At 31.0% G+C, this 21455-nt stretch overlaps 2 protein-coding genes across 4 annotated transcripts; one reads left to right on the forward strand and one right to left on the reverse strand.

Annotated features, from left to right (window-relative positions):
• The first annotated feature begins 72 nt into the window (after positions 1–72).
• On the forward strand, positions 73–11409 carry LOC114403521 (probable inorganic phosphate transporter 1-8). Of its 3 annotated transcripts, XM_028366537.1 has the most exons (8): positions 73–134; positions 607–658; positions 1665–1729; positions 1849–1917; positions 3405–3468; positions 6122–6508; positions 7371–7655; positions 10429–11409. In XM_028366537.1, exons 6-8 carry the CDS (start codon positions 6195–6197, stop codon positions 11267–11269), a joined length of 1440 nt encoding a protein of 479 aa, XP_028222338.1. In that variant the 5' UTR covers positions 73–134; positions 607–658; positions 1665–1729; positions 1849–1917; positions 3405–3468; positions 6122–6194; the 3' UTR covers positions 11270–11409. The 3 variants fall into 3 exon arrangements, with proteins under 3 accessions (XP_028222338.1, XP_028222339.1, XP_028222337.1); XM_028366538.1 differs by lacking the exon at positions 607–658; XM_028366536.1 differs by lacking the exons at positions 73–134; positions 607–658; positions 1665–1729; positions 1849–1917; positions 3405–3468 and having other exon boundaries at positions 5474–6508.
• Positions 11410–14192: 2783 nt separating this feature from the next.
• Positions 14193–19658, reverse strand: LOC114403593 (exocyst complex component EXO84C-like). Its single transcript, XM_028366627.1, has 7 exons — positions 19517–19658; positions 19292–19386; positions 17059–18094; positions 15979–16509; positions 15465–15653; positions 14848–14984; positions 14193–14754 (listed from the first exon to the last, which is right to left on the reverse strand). Exons 1-7 carry the CDS (start codon positions 19610–19612, stop codon positions 14508–14510), a joined length of 2331 nt encoding a protein of 776 aa, XP_028222428.1. The 5' UTR covers positions 19613–19658; the 3' UTR covers positions 14193–14507.
• Between the last annotated feature and the right edge of the window lie 1797 nt (positions 19659–21455).

A 21455-nucleotide genomic window follows, 5' to 3' on the forward strand; every position in this document is an offset into this window, starting at 1 on the left:
TAAAATGTTATTCTTTAGTGCTCAATTTATCACTTCCTATTGTTTCTTGTGTTTCTATATTTTTTTCAGAGGTGGCAGATAAAGTTTTTGTTAGTTCCATCAATAAAGAAGCTACAAACAAGGAAATTGAAGAAGTATGTTTCACCATTCACACTCATCCATAATCCATATATATTTTTCCATTGCCTGAACTTGAGTTACTATTTTTCATGACAATGACCATATCCATGGTTTTGTATTTAGCTGAAGGATACGTAAATTCTAGTTGTAGAAATGTGTCTAGACCCACATCCTAGGTTGGCTGGATGGAAATGTTGCCCTAGTGGCTCCTATTAAATTGGAACAGATATAGATATTAGATACAAAAATATTAGTTATCATGTGGACACTTCTCATGATGTTGGTATGTGGCTAACAGCTAGCAAAAAATGATAGTTACCAATAGGTACATATGTAACCATTTGCAGCCTAATTTAGTTTAAGCGGGTTGGTATGATAATTTTTTTCTTTATGGTAGCCCTGCATTTTCTTTTATATGTGATATTGTGGAATATCCTTTATAATATTCATGTTGTGTTTCTGAGTTTTGTATGCATATTCATGCAGATATTTTCCCCTTACGGGCATGTTGAACATATCTTCTTTAAAAGCACTCATGGTTGGTCCTTGATCTTTTCATGCTATGTTTTTCATACTATATCTGTGGCTTTAAGGAATGGACTTGTATTTGATTCTGTCTTTTATTTCTTATCCAACATTTCCATTATAAGGAAAGAAGTTGTAGATAGAGCTAGAATAATAAATAGGAGAGATAGTGTGAGGCAGTGGGTGAAAATGAACTCTTTCTCTTTCTGTCAAATCTCACTTAACTAAATTTTGCTTCAACAATGACAGCTTTTGTAGAAAAAAGTACTAGTAAAATGTTAGGAGATCCCTACCGTTAATTGCTTAGTTGGAGAAAGGAATGACAATATAAATAATATGAGGGGAAAGCAAAGAGCAAGCATTGGATTTTTGGAGTGGAATTTGATTTGGGAGGGTAGAGTCCAGGTGTCTTGAATATCTGGGTATTGGGGAATATGTAGGGGATCATACTAATGTATCTTTCTTGATGTTTGTTTTTTTACCTCTCTAATACTGAACAGAGGCTATCTATTACCATAAATGTTTATATTCCAAATCAACAGACTTATTAATCAACTCATGAATTGAGTAAACTAATCTAATGATAATGAATATCTTTCGTATTATTTTATATATCATTCTAGAATAGAATTCTATTTCTATTAGAAAGAAAAATGAATATTAAAACAAAAACAAAGAAAAATAACTTTGTTATTTCAATTTATTTAATTTTGAATTAATATAGAAGAAAATAGAAAAAATATTTATACCATAAAATTACTTAAAATTTGGAACATATATGTCATCAATTTATTATTCATGGCCATGGTTTTCATTTTAACCTAACTTGTTATGTGGATGCCTTTCTTGATTTTGAAGGATATGCTTTTGTCAAATTTTCTAATAGAGAAATGGCATTGGCTACAATCAAACGGCTAAATAAAACCTTCATGATGAGAGTAAAACTAATTTATTTAATTGATACATATTACTTTATCCACTTTCAAATGCTAGCTAAAGTCTTATTTTTAATCACCTAGGGTTGTGATCATCCTTTAATTGTTCATTTTGTGGATCCTAAGAAGCCTAAGACTGGAGAATCAAGGTTTTTCTTTCTCACCCCCTTATCTTTCATATAACTATGTTTATTACAATATTTATTGTTAATATACTAATGCAGTGTTAAGATGATTCAAATTTTAATTTTAATTTTAATTTGTATAGGATGAAGGACTTGATATCATATCAGAGGGATTGGATACCTTGAAGGATCTGGCACATGAAATGAATGAGGTTTGTTGTGTTATGCATCTAGCTCTGATTAGGAATTGTGCTGAAAGATGTTGGATTTTAAGAGGATGAAGGACTTCATATCATACTGATTATTCACCTGAGAGAGTTGATTATGTTGAAATGGTTTGTTCACGCATAAATCTTATTTCAGTTGGTGACCCTAGTTTAAGTCATTCATAATATGTTTTTTAGTACACAATTTGTGAATATGGCTTAGCACCACATACTTTAGTACAATATTTATAGTGAAAGCTTGAACATATAGAGCTACTGCACAATTGCAAAACTAAATAACCAACTAAGTGGTATACATGTACAATTTTGTTATAACAGATTCTATTATTAGTGGTGTTCATGGTTATGCACTCTGCTTGTTGCTTGTCTTACCCACGTGACTAAATGTAGTCATTGAGATGGGTTGGTTTCCTAATGCACCTATTGGGCCTGTTAGTAGATGTTGGACTGGTGTTGCTAACATCACCTTCTCCTGATAAGTTTGGCTTAATGAAATAGATTCAGTCAGCTTCTATGTGGCTTTACCTGCTGGTGTATTTTTTGTTCGTGAAATGATTACTTTTGTTATTCAAATTACCGTCTTGAAATGGATTCACTTAGCTTTAGTATACCTTATTTGCTTGCTTGGATGATTGGAATTGTATTCGTTAGGTATACCTGTATCTCCTAACAAAGAACAGAAAGAATGATAACTAGTCATTTGGAATGATTAGTTATGAGTTCTTGTATATTCAATGATAACTTAGCTTTTTTTATGTGATGACTTAATTGATATGCAATGGATGGTAGAATAAATTCTTAGTTCTAGGGTTAATACATTTTTACTATAACAAGGGAATATATGTGTTGTAATTACCAATGAATACATATGTGTTGTAATTACTTAATTGATAATATTTTATACATATATGTATAAAATATTGACCTATTAAACGAACGCATTCAAAGACAGTTATTAGCGAATAACCTTCGTTGAATGGTATCATTTCTACGATGGTGTATACTTAAAAATCGTCTTAGAAATGATACCATTCAATGACGGGTTTCATCATAACCACCATCGTTGAATGATACAATTCAATGACGATATTTACGTAAAATCTGTCGTTAAATGGTTACTTGCAAAGACGGTGTTGAACAAAAAACGTCTTTGTAACGATGACCTTTCGACAATGGTGGTTTACGACCGTCATTGAAAGTCTTTGCTTTCAACGATGGCGGCTTCGAAGACGGTGCAAAATCGACGTAGAATGTTGCTAATAACTTATGTAGAAGGCATTTTCTGCACTGGTGTACCTTCAGGGAGAGAGGTCCATTTTGCTTCTTCTTCCAAGATCTTTCTAGTGCTCTTGAGTCATTAATCCATCAAGCTTAAGTAAATAAGTTACATTCTCTATTCTAGACTTGAGTTGTCTTCATTTTCTTATTCTATCTTTTCTATTAACTTAAAATTGTCATTTTTACTCATGAAGGGAAACCTTTGAAAGCTAAACATCCTTCATTCTTCCTTCTAAATTTTGTGAGTTTCATCAACAGGTAAGGAGGATCTCTCTAACTCTTGAACCCCATGCTTGTTGTTAAACTTCCTTGAATATGTTGTCTTGAAATTTTGTGCTTGTTCTCCTTCCCTAAATTTGTTTGCTGAGTTGTTTTCCTTTATTTATTTTTTATGCCAAAAATGAGCTATTTGCATGTTAAAATATAGAGTTAGCCTTAAATTGCGCTTAAATAAGAGTTTCCTAACAAAAGCTATGAATTAAACAAGCTTAAAGACCTTTTGTAGAATGAAAATTTGTCACAAACTTGGACTGAGTGTTCAGCAATATAAACTATTTTCTTAAAATTTTGACCTCAAAAATGAGGTTTTTTTGGTTTAAAAATGTAGGGCAGTATATAAGATTTATGAAAATCTAATTCCCAAAGCACCCAGAACATTAAAAAAAAGCTAAGAGTGAAACTTTATAAATTGGAGTGGCAAAGTAACTTTTGATAGCTTAACATTGAAATTTGTGCTTCTAGATAAATTACTTTAGAATTATTTATTTTTGAAATTATTGATTTAATTGTTATATGATTGTTGAGATAAACAGCAAACTCTAATGATTGATGCATGTTCTGAAATTGTGATGATTCTCTATTGATAAAATTACTTAAATGCATGCACGTATATTTATTATTGTTGTTGTTGAATGGTAAGACCGACAAAGTGTGAACTCTAACAATTATATCTATGGCATGTGAATTTATTTTATATCATATATATGTCTACATATTACCATTTTTATTTGTACGCGTTGTAGTTTGGGTCCGGAGGTGTTCGACCCTCGACAAATTATTTGTTATGTTTGTTTAGATATCTATAATTATAGTCGTTATGTTGTCCGATTGTTTTATGTGACAAGTGGTTTTACCACTTAAGGGGTCGTGACTAGTTCCTTGAGAATAGTACATAGGCTTAGTCTCGTCCCTATTTCTTGTTGGTTTGTATGTGTTCGTTGATGCACGTGGCACAAGGGCTACGCAAGCAATGCTGCAGTAACAGTCAAGAGGATTGGATAAAGATTAAGGAAACAATGGTTCTATTTTCTTCTATGAGAATGTGAGGTTACATTGAGGAAGTGGATGATGGACAGAAATACACTAGAGTATAGTGGACAGAGAGGTTGAAAGAACCTAGGAAAATTAGCGAGTGGTGACTAACCAAAATTTCGTGCACTCATTTGGCACGGGTAACTCACAGGCCTGACTTTGCTACTCTTGACATGTTGGAGTATAAGTGTGAGGTGAAGTCCCACATCCAGTAGAAGTGAAAAAATTGAGCACCATATAAGTGAGGAGAAGACCCATAAACTTGAGTCTTAAGATTTTGGGTTAAAGTGTGGTGTCAAATTCTCTTATGTGGTTGCTCATGGCTCATTGGTGTAAATCTTCCCGGTGTTTACTCCCCTCAATTTTCCAACAATTGGTATCAGAGTCGACGGCATGTTAAAGTGGAAAAGTTGAGCGCCATATAAGTGAGCCTTATGGTTTTGGGTTAAAGTGTGGTGTCAAGTTCCCTTATGTGGTTACTCATGACTCATTAGTGCAAAACTCCTCGAAAATGACAATAACTTTCAAAATGATTTTTCAATATAGAACGCTTTTTGACAATATATTTTATTCATGAGCATTTTAATTATATGTGCATCCCTTAATATATATGTGTACATATTCCTTCTTTTCCCAAAAGAAAAAAAAAGATATTTTAAAATATTTTATCAACTTAGAAATGAAAACTAAATTTAATGAAGTGTATTTCACAATATTTATTATTTAAATAATTTTAAAACTATATTTTAGAAAGAAAAAAAATTAAGGTGTTACATCTTATATTTTTTTTAATTCAGTAGTATATACATGAGAGCCCAAGGCATAAAAAAACTAAAAAGTGTTATTAATAAAGTAGAAAAAAAATTAAAAATATAGTTAAATATCAAAAAATATTTAATTAACAAAAAAATAATATCATTAAATGCTCAAAATTACCTATAAAATGCCTTTAAAAAGAAATACCTATAAAATAATATTATCAAAATTATTATATTTAATATACACGTTATAATTTTTATTATTTTGGTCCCTAAAGAAAAATTGTCAAGTGCTTCCCTTGATCGTCTATGCTTTATAGTTTTAATCTTTGCCACTAAAAAAATGGGTCAGACTGCAAACCTGCTGGACCCCTTGATGACGCCGGCAACTGCAGATGGCAAATATAATATGAACGTAAAATGTTTCAAGGATGCATTTGATTCGCATCTTTAGTAGAATGATGCAGTCATGGGTTTTACTTAAAACCCAATTGGTTCTTCACAACATTAGGCATTGACTTAAAATCCAATTAATTTTCCCTACAATTTCCTCGATAAATACAACAAATTAATCTCACGAGAAAATAGCATATACGCCAACAAGCCCGAACCTTCCCCGCTAAAGCACAAACATCAATTTTGGCCCTTATATTATTAGGTGCCTCAGTTCATACTTAGGCAAAATATATGATTACACATATATATTGAGACCAATTAACAAAAGTCAGAACCTAAACGACCATGGCACAAAACTCCCATAGGCCTTAGTAACCACAAACATTTTGACACATATCATATATATAGACTTTAAGAAAATAATATTGAAGAAGCTAAATGGCTAGGTTGAAGGTGTTGTCTGCCCTAGACACAGCAAGGACACAATACTACCACTTCAAAGCCATCATCATTGCAGGGATGGGGCTCTTCACCGATGCCTACGACCTCTTCTCAATCACTCTCATCATCAAGATAATTGGAAGGGTATATTACGGCCACCGCGAAGGTGAAAACCGGTACGAAACCCCACCGGAGGTCGTGTCCGCCTTGGTCGCCGTCGCCCTGCTGGGCACCGCCGTCGGCCAGCTGGTATTTGGCCGGCTTGGCGACCTCAAGGGGCGACGGCGAGTGTACGGATTCGCTCTTTTGTTGATGGTCTTCAGCTCCTTGGCTTCTGGCTTCTCCATTTGCATAAGAAAAACCTGCGTTCTCCTCACTCTTGGCTTCTTCAGGTCTGCCTTGCATTGTTACCAATAATTCAAAATATTAACTTGGCCAAACTTAGGACAAAATTTATATATAGTTTGTTTTTTTAACGGTTTTTAATGCTTTCTCTAATTAGAGTGGGCTAGGTTTCATTTCCTTAATTTAAGTTTCATTTACATGTGTGTACACGCGTGTGTTTAACATTTAATATATAAATTTTACCTGGATTACCAAAACTAAATCCAATTATGAAAGAATAACAACACTATATTTTATTCTCAAACTTAATGTAATGAACAACTTAAGTTATATATCAAATTAAACCATATAATTTATTGAAATAATTTTTAAAAAAAATCTTTCTTATGAATTCTTTAAATCTTCTTTATATACTATTTAGTGTGTAAATCAATTGTCATGCATTATTCCAACAAACTTAACGAGTAATTTTTGATTTGATTGTTTGAATTTCTTTTTCTAGTATATATTATTAACTGTGTAGAATAAATGATATGAAATTATTTCAATTTAATTAGTAATTTTAGTTTATCATTATATTACTATCAAGCATGTGAATTAATTCAATTATTTCAATTTAATCAAATATTTCAAATTTAAGTTATAAGTATATAATTATATTAAATATTTAAAAGAAGAATTTTATCATTTATAATAATCATACTCAACTCAACCGAGTTATTTTTTAACAAGAATACATAAGTTTAGAAAAAAAATTATTTTTATACAACTTATTAAATATTTAGATGGCGAATTTTGTCATATATATAAATTTCATCTGATTTAAGCAAATTCTAAAAAAAAATATTTTTTCTATCAAGTTTTTGTTAATAAGTAGTACTAATAATTATAATGGTTGATTTGGTTTAGGTTTTTCTTGGGGCTGGGTATTGGAGGAGACTACCCTCTGTCTTCTACCATAATGTCGGAGTTTGCGAACAAGAAGACAAGAGGGTCGTTCATAGCGGCGGTGTTTTCGATGCAAGGCTTCGGCATATTGGCCAGCTCCACCGTGACCATGGCAGTGTGCTCCATATTCGGCGCAGCGTCCAAGAATTCCGAGGCTGACGTGGCATGGAGACTCATACTCATGCTCGGTTCTGTCCCCGCAGCCATGACTTACTACTGGCGCATGATGATGCCCGAAACCGCCAGGTACCTGCTCCCATTCACTTCTTCACTTTCCACCTTCATCTTTTCTTTTAATTTATTCATTATTCAATAAAACTATACACGCACAGTATAAAAATTTGACACATATTCATTCATAATATATTTTTAAATTTATTATATCGTAAAATATAATTGAATGAAAGTATAAAATTATTTTTGATAGACATTAAACTCTTATTATTATCACTTATTTCTTGCGTCCATCCATTGAATAGGCGTGAAAGGGATGTTGTCTCGCTGTGTTTATATAATAAATTGCTTGTTCTGGTGCATAACCTTATAAAACGGAATTGACAAAGACAAGCTGATGTTTTTCCTTGTTGAATTTCTTTCACAATTAATGTGTAAATAAGAAGCAAAAACATAAAATAAGATGAATGAGTATCATCACTTTTGTTAATTAGCATAATAGTTATGTTGTAATAGTTACAAAGTTATACATAGCTTTCGCTTAAGAGTCAAATTCAAGAGATTGCTTGTAAATGCATTTTCCTCTTATGAAATGTCTTCTACAAAGATAAAATTGTAACAATTAATTGAGCATCTAAAGGACAATCCCTTGAATACATATATCCTAGATGTCGGTTGAATTTAAGGTCGAAACATTAACACTAACTTATCTAGTTCACTCTTTTCCTTTAGCCTCGACTGAAGAGCTTGTAAGTCACTTTTGCTCTTTAGTCTTAGTCTCAACTTGGGATCACAACTTCTCTCATTACTTAGGAGTTTAATAAATTATATAATTAAAATTATTCAAAAAATAATAGAAAATTAAAATGTAAAAATATAATATTTATCATTATGAATTTATTGAAATATAATATTGAAATACTAAAGTAAATATTATATATAGTACAATGATTAAAATAAAATAGTGTAATATAAAAAATCGTGCAGGAGAAATGAGTGAAAATAAATAATAAATTCATGTTTTATTTAACAAGGATAATTAAATATACTTAATAAATATTTTAAGGATAAATCCGAATAAAATATAAAAAGTTAGAAATTAATGTTTTAAGTAATATTTCAAAAAAAAGATATTAAAAGTTATTAGAAAAATTTATTTATCAAATATTCAAATAAGTTTATCACTAGTAAAAAAAATTAAAATTAACTTAAATAATTTGTCATACAATCTTTATTAATAAATAATGTGTATGTATTTCCATAAATGTTTCTTGAGCCTTTTAAGGTATGCCTTAATTAATTTTAGTAAATCTCCGAAACTCAATTCAACTAAATTTTTTAATTTAAAAAAATGTAACTCATTTTATTTTGTGTATGCACTTATTAATCCTTGTCTTTGGCGTGCAAGGAATCAGTTATTCAGTTTAGCCACTTATTAATTAGAATTGTTTTAGTCAAGGGAAAAATAGAGTTTGAAGGAACCTATGGCTTCGTATTCTTATTCATCAGGTCCATCATCCATGTCGTTGAAATTTTCGCATTTATCAAATCAAGTTGATTACACCAAAAAGACCAAGAACTGTACGTGCACCCTTAAAATTAAAGAATGCCAGGTTGCGTTAGCCGAAAAGAAAAAATGGCAAGGTTGATTAATTATAGAGTTGTTTAAGGAGCTCTCGTGATTCATGTTTGATATTATAAAAAAATCAAAATATTATCAATCGTTTGTTTGAATTTAGGTTGAATTTATTACTTTAACCACCCTCAACCATTATTTGTCTTATTTATAATAAATATATTATATATAAGAGTTTTAGGAATTGACTAAAGGCAAGAATATATAATTAAAAAATAATAATTAATATTATCTTAAAAATATCAGTAGTATTTTTCGTCTATCACTATTCACTAAGGATGTGTTTGTGATAATTGTGAAAAACTAAGGATGTGTTTGTGATAATTGTGAAAATTATATTATTTTAATAATCAATTATATGTAAAATTGATGATTATTATAATCAATTGTAATCATAATCAAATTTTATTTGGATAAGTTTGTTGAAAAATAATAATTTCGTTTGAATGAAAAAAAAAGAAATTACCTTCGTCATAGTGTTTAGGAAAAAGTAAGAGTATTTTTTGGTCAAAGTCAAACATTTCATAAACAATGCATTACTGAATTTGAATATGTATTTTATGCCTTGTCTTAACCAGCACGCACCAAGTACCAATCAGACTGTGCGCCATGCGATCAGATACAATAAATAAATAAATAAACATATATTGTATTATACTAAGGTTTAAAAAGATAAGAATTTAATTAAAATATAAACTAACCATAAAGTTTTACATCCTATTAGACTCGACCTAACAGTGAAATTTGGATAATAATTTGTAGGTCTCAAGTTTAAATCTCATTTTTTTCAATCCAGACTTAAAAAAAAAAAGACTTTTAATGTTATTCAATAATAATATCATACATTGTATGACTGTTGGCTATTATAATAGAGTTTAATCATCATTTAATAATGATATAAAATATTTTTACATTTTCGTTTAATTACAAAAAAATTGTTAATATAATTTTTAAAATAATTATCATAAAAGTTAATAAATTTATCATATATAATAAATTATAATTAAATAACGATATAAAATATTTTAAATTTTCAATATATAATCTTTTTTTCCATTATTTTAAATGTTATATATACAGGACTATTTTTAATTAATAGTCAATCTTTGCATCATCGGTATATTAAAGTTAAACTCACATAATAATGTCAATATACATTAAGATATTTAGTATGTTTCTTAACTAAAGATTGTGATGTGCAATCATTAGGTACACAGCATTAGTGGAGCAAAATGTGATGCAAGCAGCAAAGGACATGGAGAAAGTCCTTGATGTAACACTGAGCCAGATTGCTGAAGAAGATCCTTTGCCACCAACCCCGCATCCTTACCCTCTACTTTCAAGGGAATTCTTGCGTAGGCACGGTCCTGACCTATTTGCATGTTCTTCCACATGGTTCCTTGTGGACATTGTGTTCTATAGCCAAGTTTTGTTCCAAAGTGAAATATACAAACGCTACCTAGACAAAAAGGAGGACGTGGATGTGTATCAAGAGACTTTCCATGCTGCATGGATCCAAGCCGTTATTGCTGTTTGTTCCACAATTCCTGGCTACTTCTTCTCAATGTATTTCATTGACAAATGGGGAAGGGTCAAAATCCAAATGATGGGCTTTTTCTTCATGGCATTGGCCTTTTTCTCCATTGGAATTCCCTATTACTCTTATTGGACCACCAAGGAACATCATAAGAATAAAGTGTTCATGGTGTTGTATGGACTTGCTTTTTTCTTTGCCAATTTTGGGCCCAACACTACTACTTTCATAGTCCCGGCTGAGCTTTTTCCTGCTAGGTTTAGGTCAAGTTGTCATGGCATTTCTGGGGCAGTTGGCAAGGTTGGGGCAATTATTGGGTCTGTGGGGTTTCTTTGGGCTTCACATAGAAAGAAGGAGGATGGGTACCCTAAGGGAATTGGGATGAAAGTGTCCCTTATTATACTTGGAGGGGTGTGCTTATTGGGAATGGTGATCACCTACTTTTTCACGAGGGAAACCATGGGAAGGTCTTTGGAAGAGAATGAGGTTGAGATTGAAGAGCAAGATAATCTTTGATTTAAGGGTATGTATAAGGTAGTATTATGGAGCATGGTAAATGATAAGTTTCTGTTAATAAGTATTAGATATGATAGTATGACATTAAAAAAAATATCTAACAGTTATTAATGGAAAATTATTAGATTACCTTATCCAAATCCTTGATGTATTGCACCTTTTGTTATTTCTATTTAATTTTGTATAAGTAGCAATGAAAATAGGTTAGATTGTTCGGTAGAAGTCTATGGCCTAACCTACATCTGGCCTAAACTAAACCTTTTTAGAAAATAGGTCAAGATAATTTTTTTTGTAAATTAAAGTCTATCTAGTTAAACAGATTAGGCCTTAGGTCATTTATTAAAATCTTACACTTTGACTTTTTAAATGTTAATCATGTTAATTTACAAAAAAAAAAAAAAAACAAGTTAAAGTTTATAATTAAATTTATTGGGAAAAAAACTGTCATATTTAAATACCTTATTACAATTTTTTTTTAAAATAAAATAATGAATATTATATATATTAAACCTTAAAAATATGTTAATATCATATAAATAAGTTAAATTTGATTCTTATAAAGTCTTGCATACATATTTTTACATCTATCTTAGTATTAAAATATCACAAACTAATCCCTTAAAATATATTTGTAGGTCAGGCAAGACTTTTATATAGGTCATACTCGAACCCTTAAAAAAATCTTTGGCGGGTAAACATGCCAAACTCATATATATTTTTAATCCAAGTTAAGCTTAAGCCTAGCTCAACTCGGCCTATTTTCACCCCTAAGTACAAGGTTTAGGATTTTTTTTTTTTCGTGTAATGGTGACACTAAAATTTGAACCTAAAATTTTATGTGAGCTACCTACTTCTGCTTATCCCTAAGCACGTACTAGCAAGGTTTTTTTTTTTTTACAATATTTCTAGTATAAAAATAAAACGAAAGAATTAAACATACTAGTAGTTATTAATGGAAAATTTTTGTATTATCTTACACAAACCCTCATTTATTGGACCTTTTGATATCTCTATTTTATTTTGTATAAGATTCAATGTTTAGGATTTATTTTTTTGTACAATGGCAGCTCTAAAATTTGAACCTAAGACTTTAATAATTAAGTTCCTTAATTTCTCTTTACAACTAATCCAATACTAGTGAGTTTCTTATGATAAATGTAGTATAAAAACTAAATTACAGAAGAAGAAAAAATCAATGGTAAACACTATATGAAGATTTGTGTATATTATAAAATCTATTCTTCAAGATTTCACAATTAAGAATTGATTGATATGCACTAAGGTATAACATAGGGAGAAGATAAACATTCAAGTTACAACACAAGTTTTTATCATGTACATGTTGTTGAGTCTGCAACCCTTTCTGTGTTTAAATTTTTACAAACCTTCTAAACACAAATTCTAAGAAACCAAATCATTAGCCTTTTGAATCTAGCCTATTGATGAGTTTTTTTAAGTGTATTTAGAAATACAGGTTCTGAAAAGAATAGCAATTGAAATATACTCAAAGGGATGATATGAGTCACTCAGAAAGATGACAGGCTTGAAAGCTCAAAAAAAAAAAAGACTCAGAGTGTCCTTGAATATATACACTACAATGAAGTCAATAACTCACTAAATGAAGAGAAAATTCCACACATGAAAAGTAATCACCAACTCAAGGACAAGAAGAACATTTCTCTCAATAAAAAAATTATAAGAAAGCAACAAGTTCAAAAATAGACAAGATTGAAAAATCAACTTCATCTCAAAGTAAAAATCAACTAAAGTTATAGATGTTGATCTACCTTGATAATTTGACATGTGTGTAGTAATTTGAAGATTGCTTGAGTCGTATAAGTGTGTTTGAGATTATCTCATTGGTTGTGGATAGCTAAAATAAAGATGTACAACTTTCATGAAGAAGTCTTGAGCTAATATGGCTTCAATTTTGGATGAAATTTATCATGAAGATAGAGATATTATTTTTTCCTCACATTATAATACAACTACAATACTTTGAAGATTGTTTATGTTATAGTGGTCTATCTAATCTGAGACCAATGCTTAAATGTCAAGGATATAATTATCAACAAGCTCACACTAGTAGACATAACAAGTTGCAACAAGCTCACACTAGAATGTTTGGAATAGAAGTTTATGATGTTATCTCATCAAATATTCCTATAAGAACATTTAATGATTTTCCATCTACATTATCATAATAATGGAACAACAACATGTCTTTCATATGATTCACAAGTAATGAGATTTCATGAGAAAACTGGAGTTAACATCATAATGATGCATGAAACTGGAGTTAACATCATAATGATGCATGAAGCAACATTATATTTTTCATATGAATCACATTGAATAAAGATTCGTCAGATTATTGAAGTTGCCAGTAGTAGAAAATACATGAAGCAACATTATGTCTTTCATATGAATCACAATGAATGAGGATTCATCAAAAAGACTAAAGTTAACATCATTTGAAGATGCATTTTAGCCAATAAATAAATAAAAATTCTTCTTTTAATTATTTAACCAATCTTCTAAGGATGCTAGTTAGCATTTATCATATAATAAATGTAAATATGAATGCATTTCAAAAATTAATTTACCTAACATATTTAATGCATTCTCAGTAAAAAAAAAAAAACATTTAATGCATTCCAGAAATTAATTTATGAAACGCATTTAAAGCATTCTGGAAATTAATTTTCAAAATGCATTAACTTTTGCATTTAATATACTTTCATAAATGAATTTTTTAAATGCATTTAATATACTTTCATAAATGAAATTTGAAATGCATTTAATTAATTTTATTAAACACATTCAATAATTTTTATGAAACTCATTTAATGCATTCGGGGAAGAGGTATCAAGGATGAGAGGAAAGAAACATTTTTAGCATATAAAATATTAAAAGGGAATGTGCAAAAAGAAAGAGCCATCATCAAAATATGTCGACCAAAAATATATCAATCAATACAAAAAAAAAAACGGGAATAGAGAAACCCAAGCCACCTTACCCTCCTTTCAAAATATACACATGAGATATCAATCTACACTTACTCTTGGACCCTAATTTAAATCCAAGGGATCTTCCTATCCCCTAGCACGGTCTATGAACATGTCCTACAATATGCCATGACATTGCAAATTTGATAACTGAGGACACTTACATTTTTCTCAAAATCTCAAACTACAACTACTCTATATTTTAAATAATCCAGAGAGAAAAAAAAAATCAATTATCTGGATCAGACAAGTTAGAGGGGCTGTCAAGTTCGGCCATGCTAGCAGATGCAAAAGACTCGGTTGATTCCATAGAAGACAGGGATGAAACAGTATCAGAGTCTGAGACAACTTCGTCATGATGAACAATGATGTGATCTTCATCGGTGTCGGATGCCTCAGACCCTGATGCCCCAAGCAAGAGCTTGTTTATTGCTGACTTTGCAGTTTCCACAAACCATTCATCCTCAGGAAGTGCACTGATAATTGATCATGAAAAATGATTGGTGTTAGAATACTAGAACACAATACAACTGAGGACAAGGAATGGTAAATGCAGAAATCAAGAATACCTTTGTGGATCAATGCCCCTAGCAGAGAAGGTCCGGATGGCACGCGCAGTGATAGCTGATGCTATCTGATGGATGTGTCGAGATGGATACCCCGCAAAGCGAGCAATTTCAACAGTAAAGTGCATATCAAGAATTAACTGTCACAAAAAGACAGCTATGGGTGAGAGGAGTGCAGAGAAAGAAACCCTATCCACAAAATTTTACCAAACTAAAGAGAAAGACAATAATTCTCTATAATAATTTTTCCAATGGGAAAGAGCAATAATAGCATGATATTAAGTAATTTTCTCTTAAGACATAGGTTTTATTGCATAATGATACTGAAGACATACATCAAATGAATGAATGATGAATGATATGCATTATATCTTCAATTGTGGTTGATAACAAATTCTCGAGATGCAATCTACGGCTCCCATGATAACCATCACAATTATTTATTTGACAAGCCAAATAAACGACACTATTTGTGAGAAAATATTGATTTAACCAAATATTCTACAAATGATGCATCAAGACTGTGCTGGGTAAAGCTTAAGACCTAAAAGTATTTTGGATGACAGAATTTGGACATAAAAGTGTTCAATTATATATATATTTATATATATATAAAATACCTGCTGCAAACCAAGTGGCTTTAGAGGAACTGAATTATCCTCTAATGCACCCCAGAACTCTTGCTCATCAGACAACCACATGACAAGAGTCTCTGTTAACCTAGCTAGCAACATTTTCTGTATTTTCTCTTTCCCAAGTAATACATCTCCAGCCACAGTTGCTAATTGTTGCAGCTTTGCAAATAATGCCTGAAAATATAGCTATACTTGTCAGTACTAAAACAAAACACCAGAATTCAATATGAACATGTAAATAAATATATAGACACAGACCGACAGATGCACAGATACATACCTCGGTAAAATAGCATAATGCAAGAAATTATCAAATTAGTGAGCAAATAACAGCCACAGCTTCATTCAGAAAATCAATTTCTAATAATGACTGAAAAAACATGCAATCAACAGCAACATTACCAAAAAGGAAACATGGAAACGCAAAAGGATGATCAAAGAAACAAATAGAGAACAAAAACAAGGGCAGCAGCAAAAGCAGAAAAATAAGAATAATGACCTGAAATGGCAGCGAAGGCAGTGGGTCAGAATCCCAGTAAAGATCCTCTCTGTTATCACTCAAGTAAATATGTGCATTCAACCGTGTTTTTCCCTCTCTTGAATAGATGAAAGTAACAATATATTGCAGACAGAAGTGATCCCGAAGTTTGTCAAAAGAATGCTGAAGATGTTTCCTCCACTCCTTCAATTCTACACTAGCATTTGTATTGAAGGTTACATTCTCTGTTGCTCCACTATTTGGTTCCTTGGCCTTGCTTTCACTTTGCAGCATCCACCTTGATAACACAGCATTTGGTAACAGTTCATCCAATATCGTAAATGCTATTCCCAATATTGCAAGTTGTTCTGAGTCAGTCTCAGCTCTGAAAAGCGCGACCTCTTTCAGTTCTGGAAGATTGTCATCATCAGAAGGACCTGGTAGTGCTCTGGTAAGAGCATCCATGTATTTATCAAATAGTTGTAAGATTCTGTTCAGTACATTTCCTCCGAAATGCAAACTAACCGTTGGCGTTAGCTGTTCCAATATCTCCTGTTATAGCAAGACAGAGAAAAATTCCAGGCAAGTTCATTCATTTACGCTGAAGTGAAGACAATCTCTAACATACATAATAAGATATAAACAAAACAAGTGAACATACATAAAAGGAACATATTGACATTATCGCAAAAGTATGCACATATGTTGCACTGTCATTAGCACTAGTTACACATCAACTGTCAATACTTTAGCTAATTCCTCATGCCCAGAAGATCATGGATATCAAGGAACATTTACTAAAGGTCTAAAACCTGATATTATGAGGACCTTAATCAATAGTTTCTTATCAAACAGACCAATTTATTACATATTTTGTTGAGATGAGGATCAACAGTATGCTGCATATCTCTAGAATAAATGTTTTAATAACAGAGCTAGCAGGGAGAAAATGGAAAAGGAAACGAGGACAAAATTTAAAGCAAAGGCTTTTCTTATCCTGCAAAACTTTACATAATTCCATCACAGAAAAGAGTGCGTAGGCAAAATAACATAATTATTATCCATTTGAAAATAGCCACATCATGTGATATAGTTACTTACTTCAACTATGTGCATAAATCGCATTCCACTCTCAACAAGCATGCTACTAGATGAACTAGCAATTGCAGAAAGTGAAGATGCAAACTGTGGTGACAACGGGCAACATTCAGCCATGTCAAGCACTACTCTTCTAGCACGTCTAAAATTTGATTCTAAAACTTCTTCAACAGAAGGGCGCAGAAGCACCAACAGTAATTTAGACAATTTCAATCCTTGTGATTCCAAGATTGAGCAGTAGTTCAGACTAGCCTGAATGCTGATGCTAGCAGCACGTAAGGCAGAAACAGTCTCAGATAAGGGTGCATTCTCTTTCACCACTCGTACAAAATATTCAATTTCCCACTCTGCCCACTGAACAACTCTGTTGGTATAAACAGTATTATCTCCAAAAATCAAAGCAGATTCCTTTATTGTCAGTGATATTACAGAAAACACAATCTTGGATAATGTAGAAGGAAATGTTTCAGGACAGAGAGAACTTGAGGGAAGCAAAGCCTCAATTCTCTTCTGGAGGTGAGACTGATAAAACTTCAGCATTAGTTGATGTGCTAGAGGACCTTTTCCAAGTTTTATTAAACCATTTAAGGCTGTTTTCAGCTCAGGGAAACTAACAGAAGGTTGTTCAGCAATTCCAACCAGCTGGTCTTCAAGCATTGCCTTCCTTTCCAACAAGGAAGACTTGTACAAGGAAACATCATCTGAAGAGTTATTCCCTGAGCCCTTCAACTCTGCAGAATTTATTTCTTCAGCATCTAATGCTTCTAATGCTTCTTCAAACTTATGCTCAGCCAAAAGTACATCGATGGTTTCCAAGAATAATATTTTCTGGTCATTTCTCTCATTTGGTAAAGGCTCAAGGAGTTCAGGTAGTTCAGGTTCTTGCTGAATTTCAGCAACATCGTTGCTTGATTGATTCCACTCTTCCAATTCACGGCAGACACCAGTCATTAAATCCTGAACAAGAATACCTTGTGCTGAGATATGCTTTTGCAGCTCAATCAATTCATGCTTTACTTCCACAGCCTCTTCAGATATCCTATAATATCAAGAACAAACAACAAAATTTGAATGCATATAATATGGTTGAAGAAAGTGATTTGAATTGTTACAAAAGTCTGTTGTTTTATAGTTCAGGTCGCAAACTTGTCAGAAATATTAAAATAGGAACCATTCGTAGGCCTTCTACTAACAGTTTAAGCTTTTGAGAAGCTTGGTCTTTCACCCACACAGTTAAGTGTTCAATCCTTTTCACACCTATTCCCCAATTAAATTAAATTTCAGCACAAGGTAGGGAAGAGAGCTAGTGCTTTGTGCACATTTCAAGTTCAAGCCCAAAAATAACTCATGTATCAGGGTCTGTTGAACATACTAAAGTATAACCAACTTACTGGGCAATATTTTAACAGCTTGAGCTTTTTCTTGACAAAACTAAACAAATAAAAACAATACCAGCTTGTTTCTCATCTTCCACTGCAGCATCCATACAATATAGAAACCTTTAACAAGCTATGCTTGTAACTGGAATGGTGCATTACAATGTTACTTACTTTGTTCACTAATTAACATTTTGAAAAATATCACCATAACTAGTGAAGCAACAAGCAAACAAATAAATCAGAGTTCTATTCATAATAGTTTTATCACTTACCAATCAAGAAAATGAAACCTTTTTATGTCAGTTTGGTATGGGGGGTTAGAAAGGAGGTGATAAATTCATGAATCAACTCTCAATACAACTTTAATATAACTTATCTATGAATTTTCACTCCCATTTTCATTCCTATCAAGACGTTAACCATTTCCCCCCTTTTCTGAGACAGCTATTAACGGCTTATTCTAATCAACAAGTCTCCTATTCTTCCTATTCCAATTTGAAAAATAACTATAAAACTTACAGATAAATTCCTATCAAGAAATTACCAATCAAAGAAATAAGATTCTACTGCAGAATCAAAAAACAAATGACCATCTAATATTGATTCAAGAAACAAATACTAGTTAGCGCAAAAAGTTAAATCTGCACGAACAAGGCTAATGGCCACATGACCAAAGCACGATACACCATTGAAATTAAAAACATTGTACCCATCATACCCATATATGTGTGCTGGTACTTGAACTTGTAACAGTGCAATATAGACAAAAGGCACACCAATTTATAAAAGGGTCATGAAATTCCTTGGTGGGTAACTTCAAATAAATTGTGATTCAGAACAATACACAAAATGTTTACCTCAAGAAAGCCAAGAACTTGGAGTGCATATTGCCGCACAAGTTCTCCACAGAATCCTTTAAATCTAGGAGCTCACAGCAAAGCTTCCTGATCCCCTGAAAAAAAAAACACAAGTTTTTGTTTCATCACAAACATGCAATTAAACAAACAAACAAAAAAAAAGGTTTCTTCAGAGTGTGCATTGTTTGATGTTGATTGCGAAAAGAAGGAATAGAAACAGCGAACCTTTTCGGTGTGAGACTGATAGAGAGAGTCAACCTTGGACTGGGGAATGATGCTCTCAATGGAAGGGAAATCATCTTCTTCCTCGCTACTCTCCATTCTCTCCCTGAGTCTCTCTCTGTCCACCTCTCACAAGAAAGTGAAAGTGCCTCTTTAGTTGCAAAAATATTTCCTATTTTACTATTTTTTATTTTTTATTTTTTATTTTTTTAGAAATGGAAATTATTTTTTATTTTAGATTTTCTCATGTGTTAAAAAATATAGTACTTCTATAAAGTGAAAACATGATAAGAAGAAAATTCCTAAAAGGAATTTGAAAATAATGCAACCTATTCTATTCCTTTTAAATTGATTAATGTTTAAGGTTAATATACATATTCGTTTCGAATTTGAAAATATATTCTTTTCAAATTATTAATATATATATATATATATATATATATAATCAAGAAAAGTAATTATTTTGAGACAACCCGTAAATCCGAATTGATCCAAATCGATCCGAATAGTTTGAGTTAGATTATTTATGTATTTAGGTCAAAACCGAATTGAACTTATTAAAACATATCAACAAAATTTTTTTGAATTGTTTGGTTTGACGTATTACTAATATTGAGATGGTTGGAATCAAGGATCATTAGTGTTGAAATTTTTTAAGTTATTATTTTCAGATACATTGTTATTTTCATGTTTATAACATTAATAGATCGTATTTTGTTAATTTGTTTTAACAAATCTAGTGGCAACAAATATGGTTGTAGCAAATTTGGTTGCAATAAAATTTATTGTAAGAAATTAATTTGTAAGATTGATTCAGACTATTATAGTAAATCTCGTTGAATCATGATATAAGATAGTAATTCTAAAAAGAAAAAAAAAATCAAACTTAAATGGATAATCCATTTGCCAGAACCGAACAAAACGATTCATGACTGGGTTGGGTTGGATTTTTAAAAAAAAGTTGTGAAAATCAAGACGAATCAAACTGATCAAATTTAATTGGATTGAGTTCTGAATTTGACAAAAATCAACCTGAATTAGTCCACGAATACCCTAACAATAATTTATTAGAGATTAGTTTTATTAAAATATTTTTACTGTATTTATTAATTTTCATAAATACATTATTAAATATTTTAAGACAATAATATTTATTAAAGTATAAAAATAGAATAGAAGTTTCACTTAAGAGTGAAATTATTAATCATGTGAAAATATTTTTTGAATGCTAAAATATCATTTAATTTAGAATGGAGAAAGTAATATTTTTGTTGTAAAATTTTTCACTATGTTTTACTATAATTGATTTTAATTGAAATTTTTTAAAAAAATTTAAAATAATTAAAAATTAAAAAACTCATTTAATTCAATAATTTAATTAATATAAAAAATCATATGACATGTGTTATAAAATAAAATAAAATCTAATTACGTACATATGTTCTACAATAAAAAAAATGTTAAATTTATAGTATAGAAAGTTAATATTATCCTTTAGAAATATTTAAAAACTACAAAGGCAACAAAACAATATATTAGCTTTGCGTATAGTTTATTTGTTTCATATTTTGGTCAATGTCATAGAAAATTTTAAAAAAAATGGCACTTCTGTGTGAAATCACTAACAAGGCAATCATTTAAAATCAAATACACATGTCACATAAACAATGTAATTTGTAACACTCTAAGAAATATTATCTTAAATGCATGTTTTTCATATCAAATACACAGATAAAAATAAAATCATACATCACTCCTAAGTAATACTATCATATGCATGACGTAAGAGTAATTTTCTTTATATAAGGGTCCCTAAACAAAGAATATAAATTGAATACATAATTTGTGATTCAAAAAGTTAGCCTAAGAAGATATAACATAAGTATCTCCATGGGCATCTCATGTCCTCCTAGATACTTGTTCAACCCTGAAACATAAATAT

This window comes from Glycine soja, chromosome 20 (genome assembly GCF_004193775.1).
Source record: "Glycine soja cultivar W05 chromosome 20, ASM419377v2, whole genome shotgun sequence".
Lineage (NCBI taxonomy): Eukaryota > Viridiplantae > Streptophyta > Magnoliopsida > Fabales > Fabaceae > Glycine > Glycine soja.

Coding starts and splice junctions, on each gene's coding strand:
- LOC114403521 (XM_028366536.1), top strand. CDS start 6,114: ATGGCTAGGTTGAAGGTGTTGTCTGCCCTAGACACAGCAAGGACACAA. Junction 6,509..7,370: donor CTCACTCTTGGCTTCTTCAG/GTCTGCCTTGCA, acceptor GATTTGGTTTAG/GTTTTTCTTGGGGCTGGGTA. Junction 7,656..10,428: donor ATGATGCCCGAAACCGCCAG/GTACCTGCTCCC, acceptor TGCAATCATTAG/GTACACAGCATTAGTGGAGC.
- LOC114403593 (XM_028366627.1), bottom strand. CDS start 19,612: ATGGAGAGTAGCGAGGAAGAAGATGATTTCCCTTCCATTGAGAGCATC. Junction 18,095..19,291: donor AAGTTCTTGGCTTTCTTGAG/GTAAACATTTTG, acceptor TTGATATTATAG/GATATCTGAAGAGGCTGTGG. Junction 14,985..15,464: donor AGCCACTTGGTTTGCAGCAG/GTATTTTATATA, acceptor TTTTTGTGACAG/TTAATTCTTGATATGCACTT.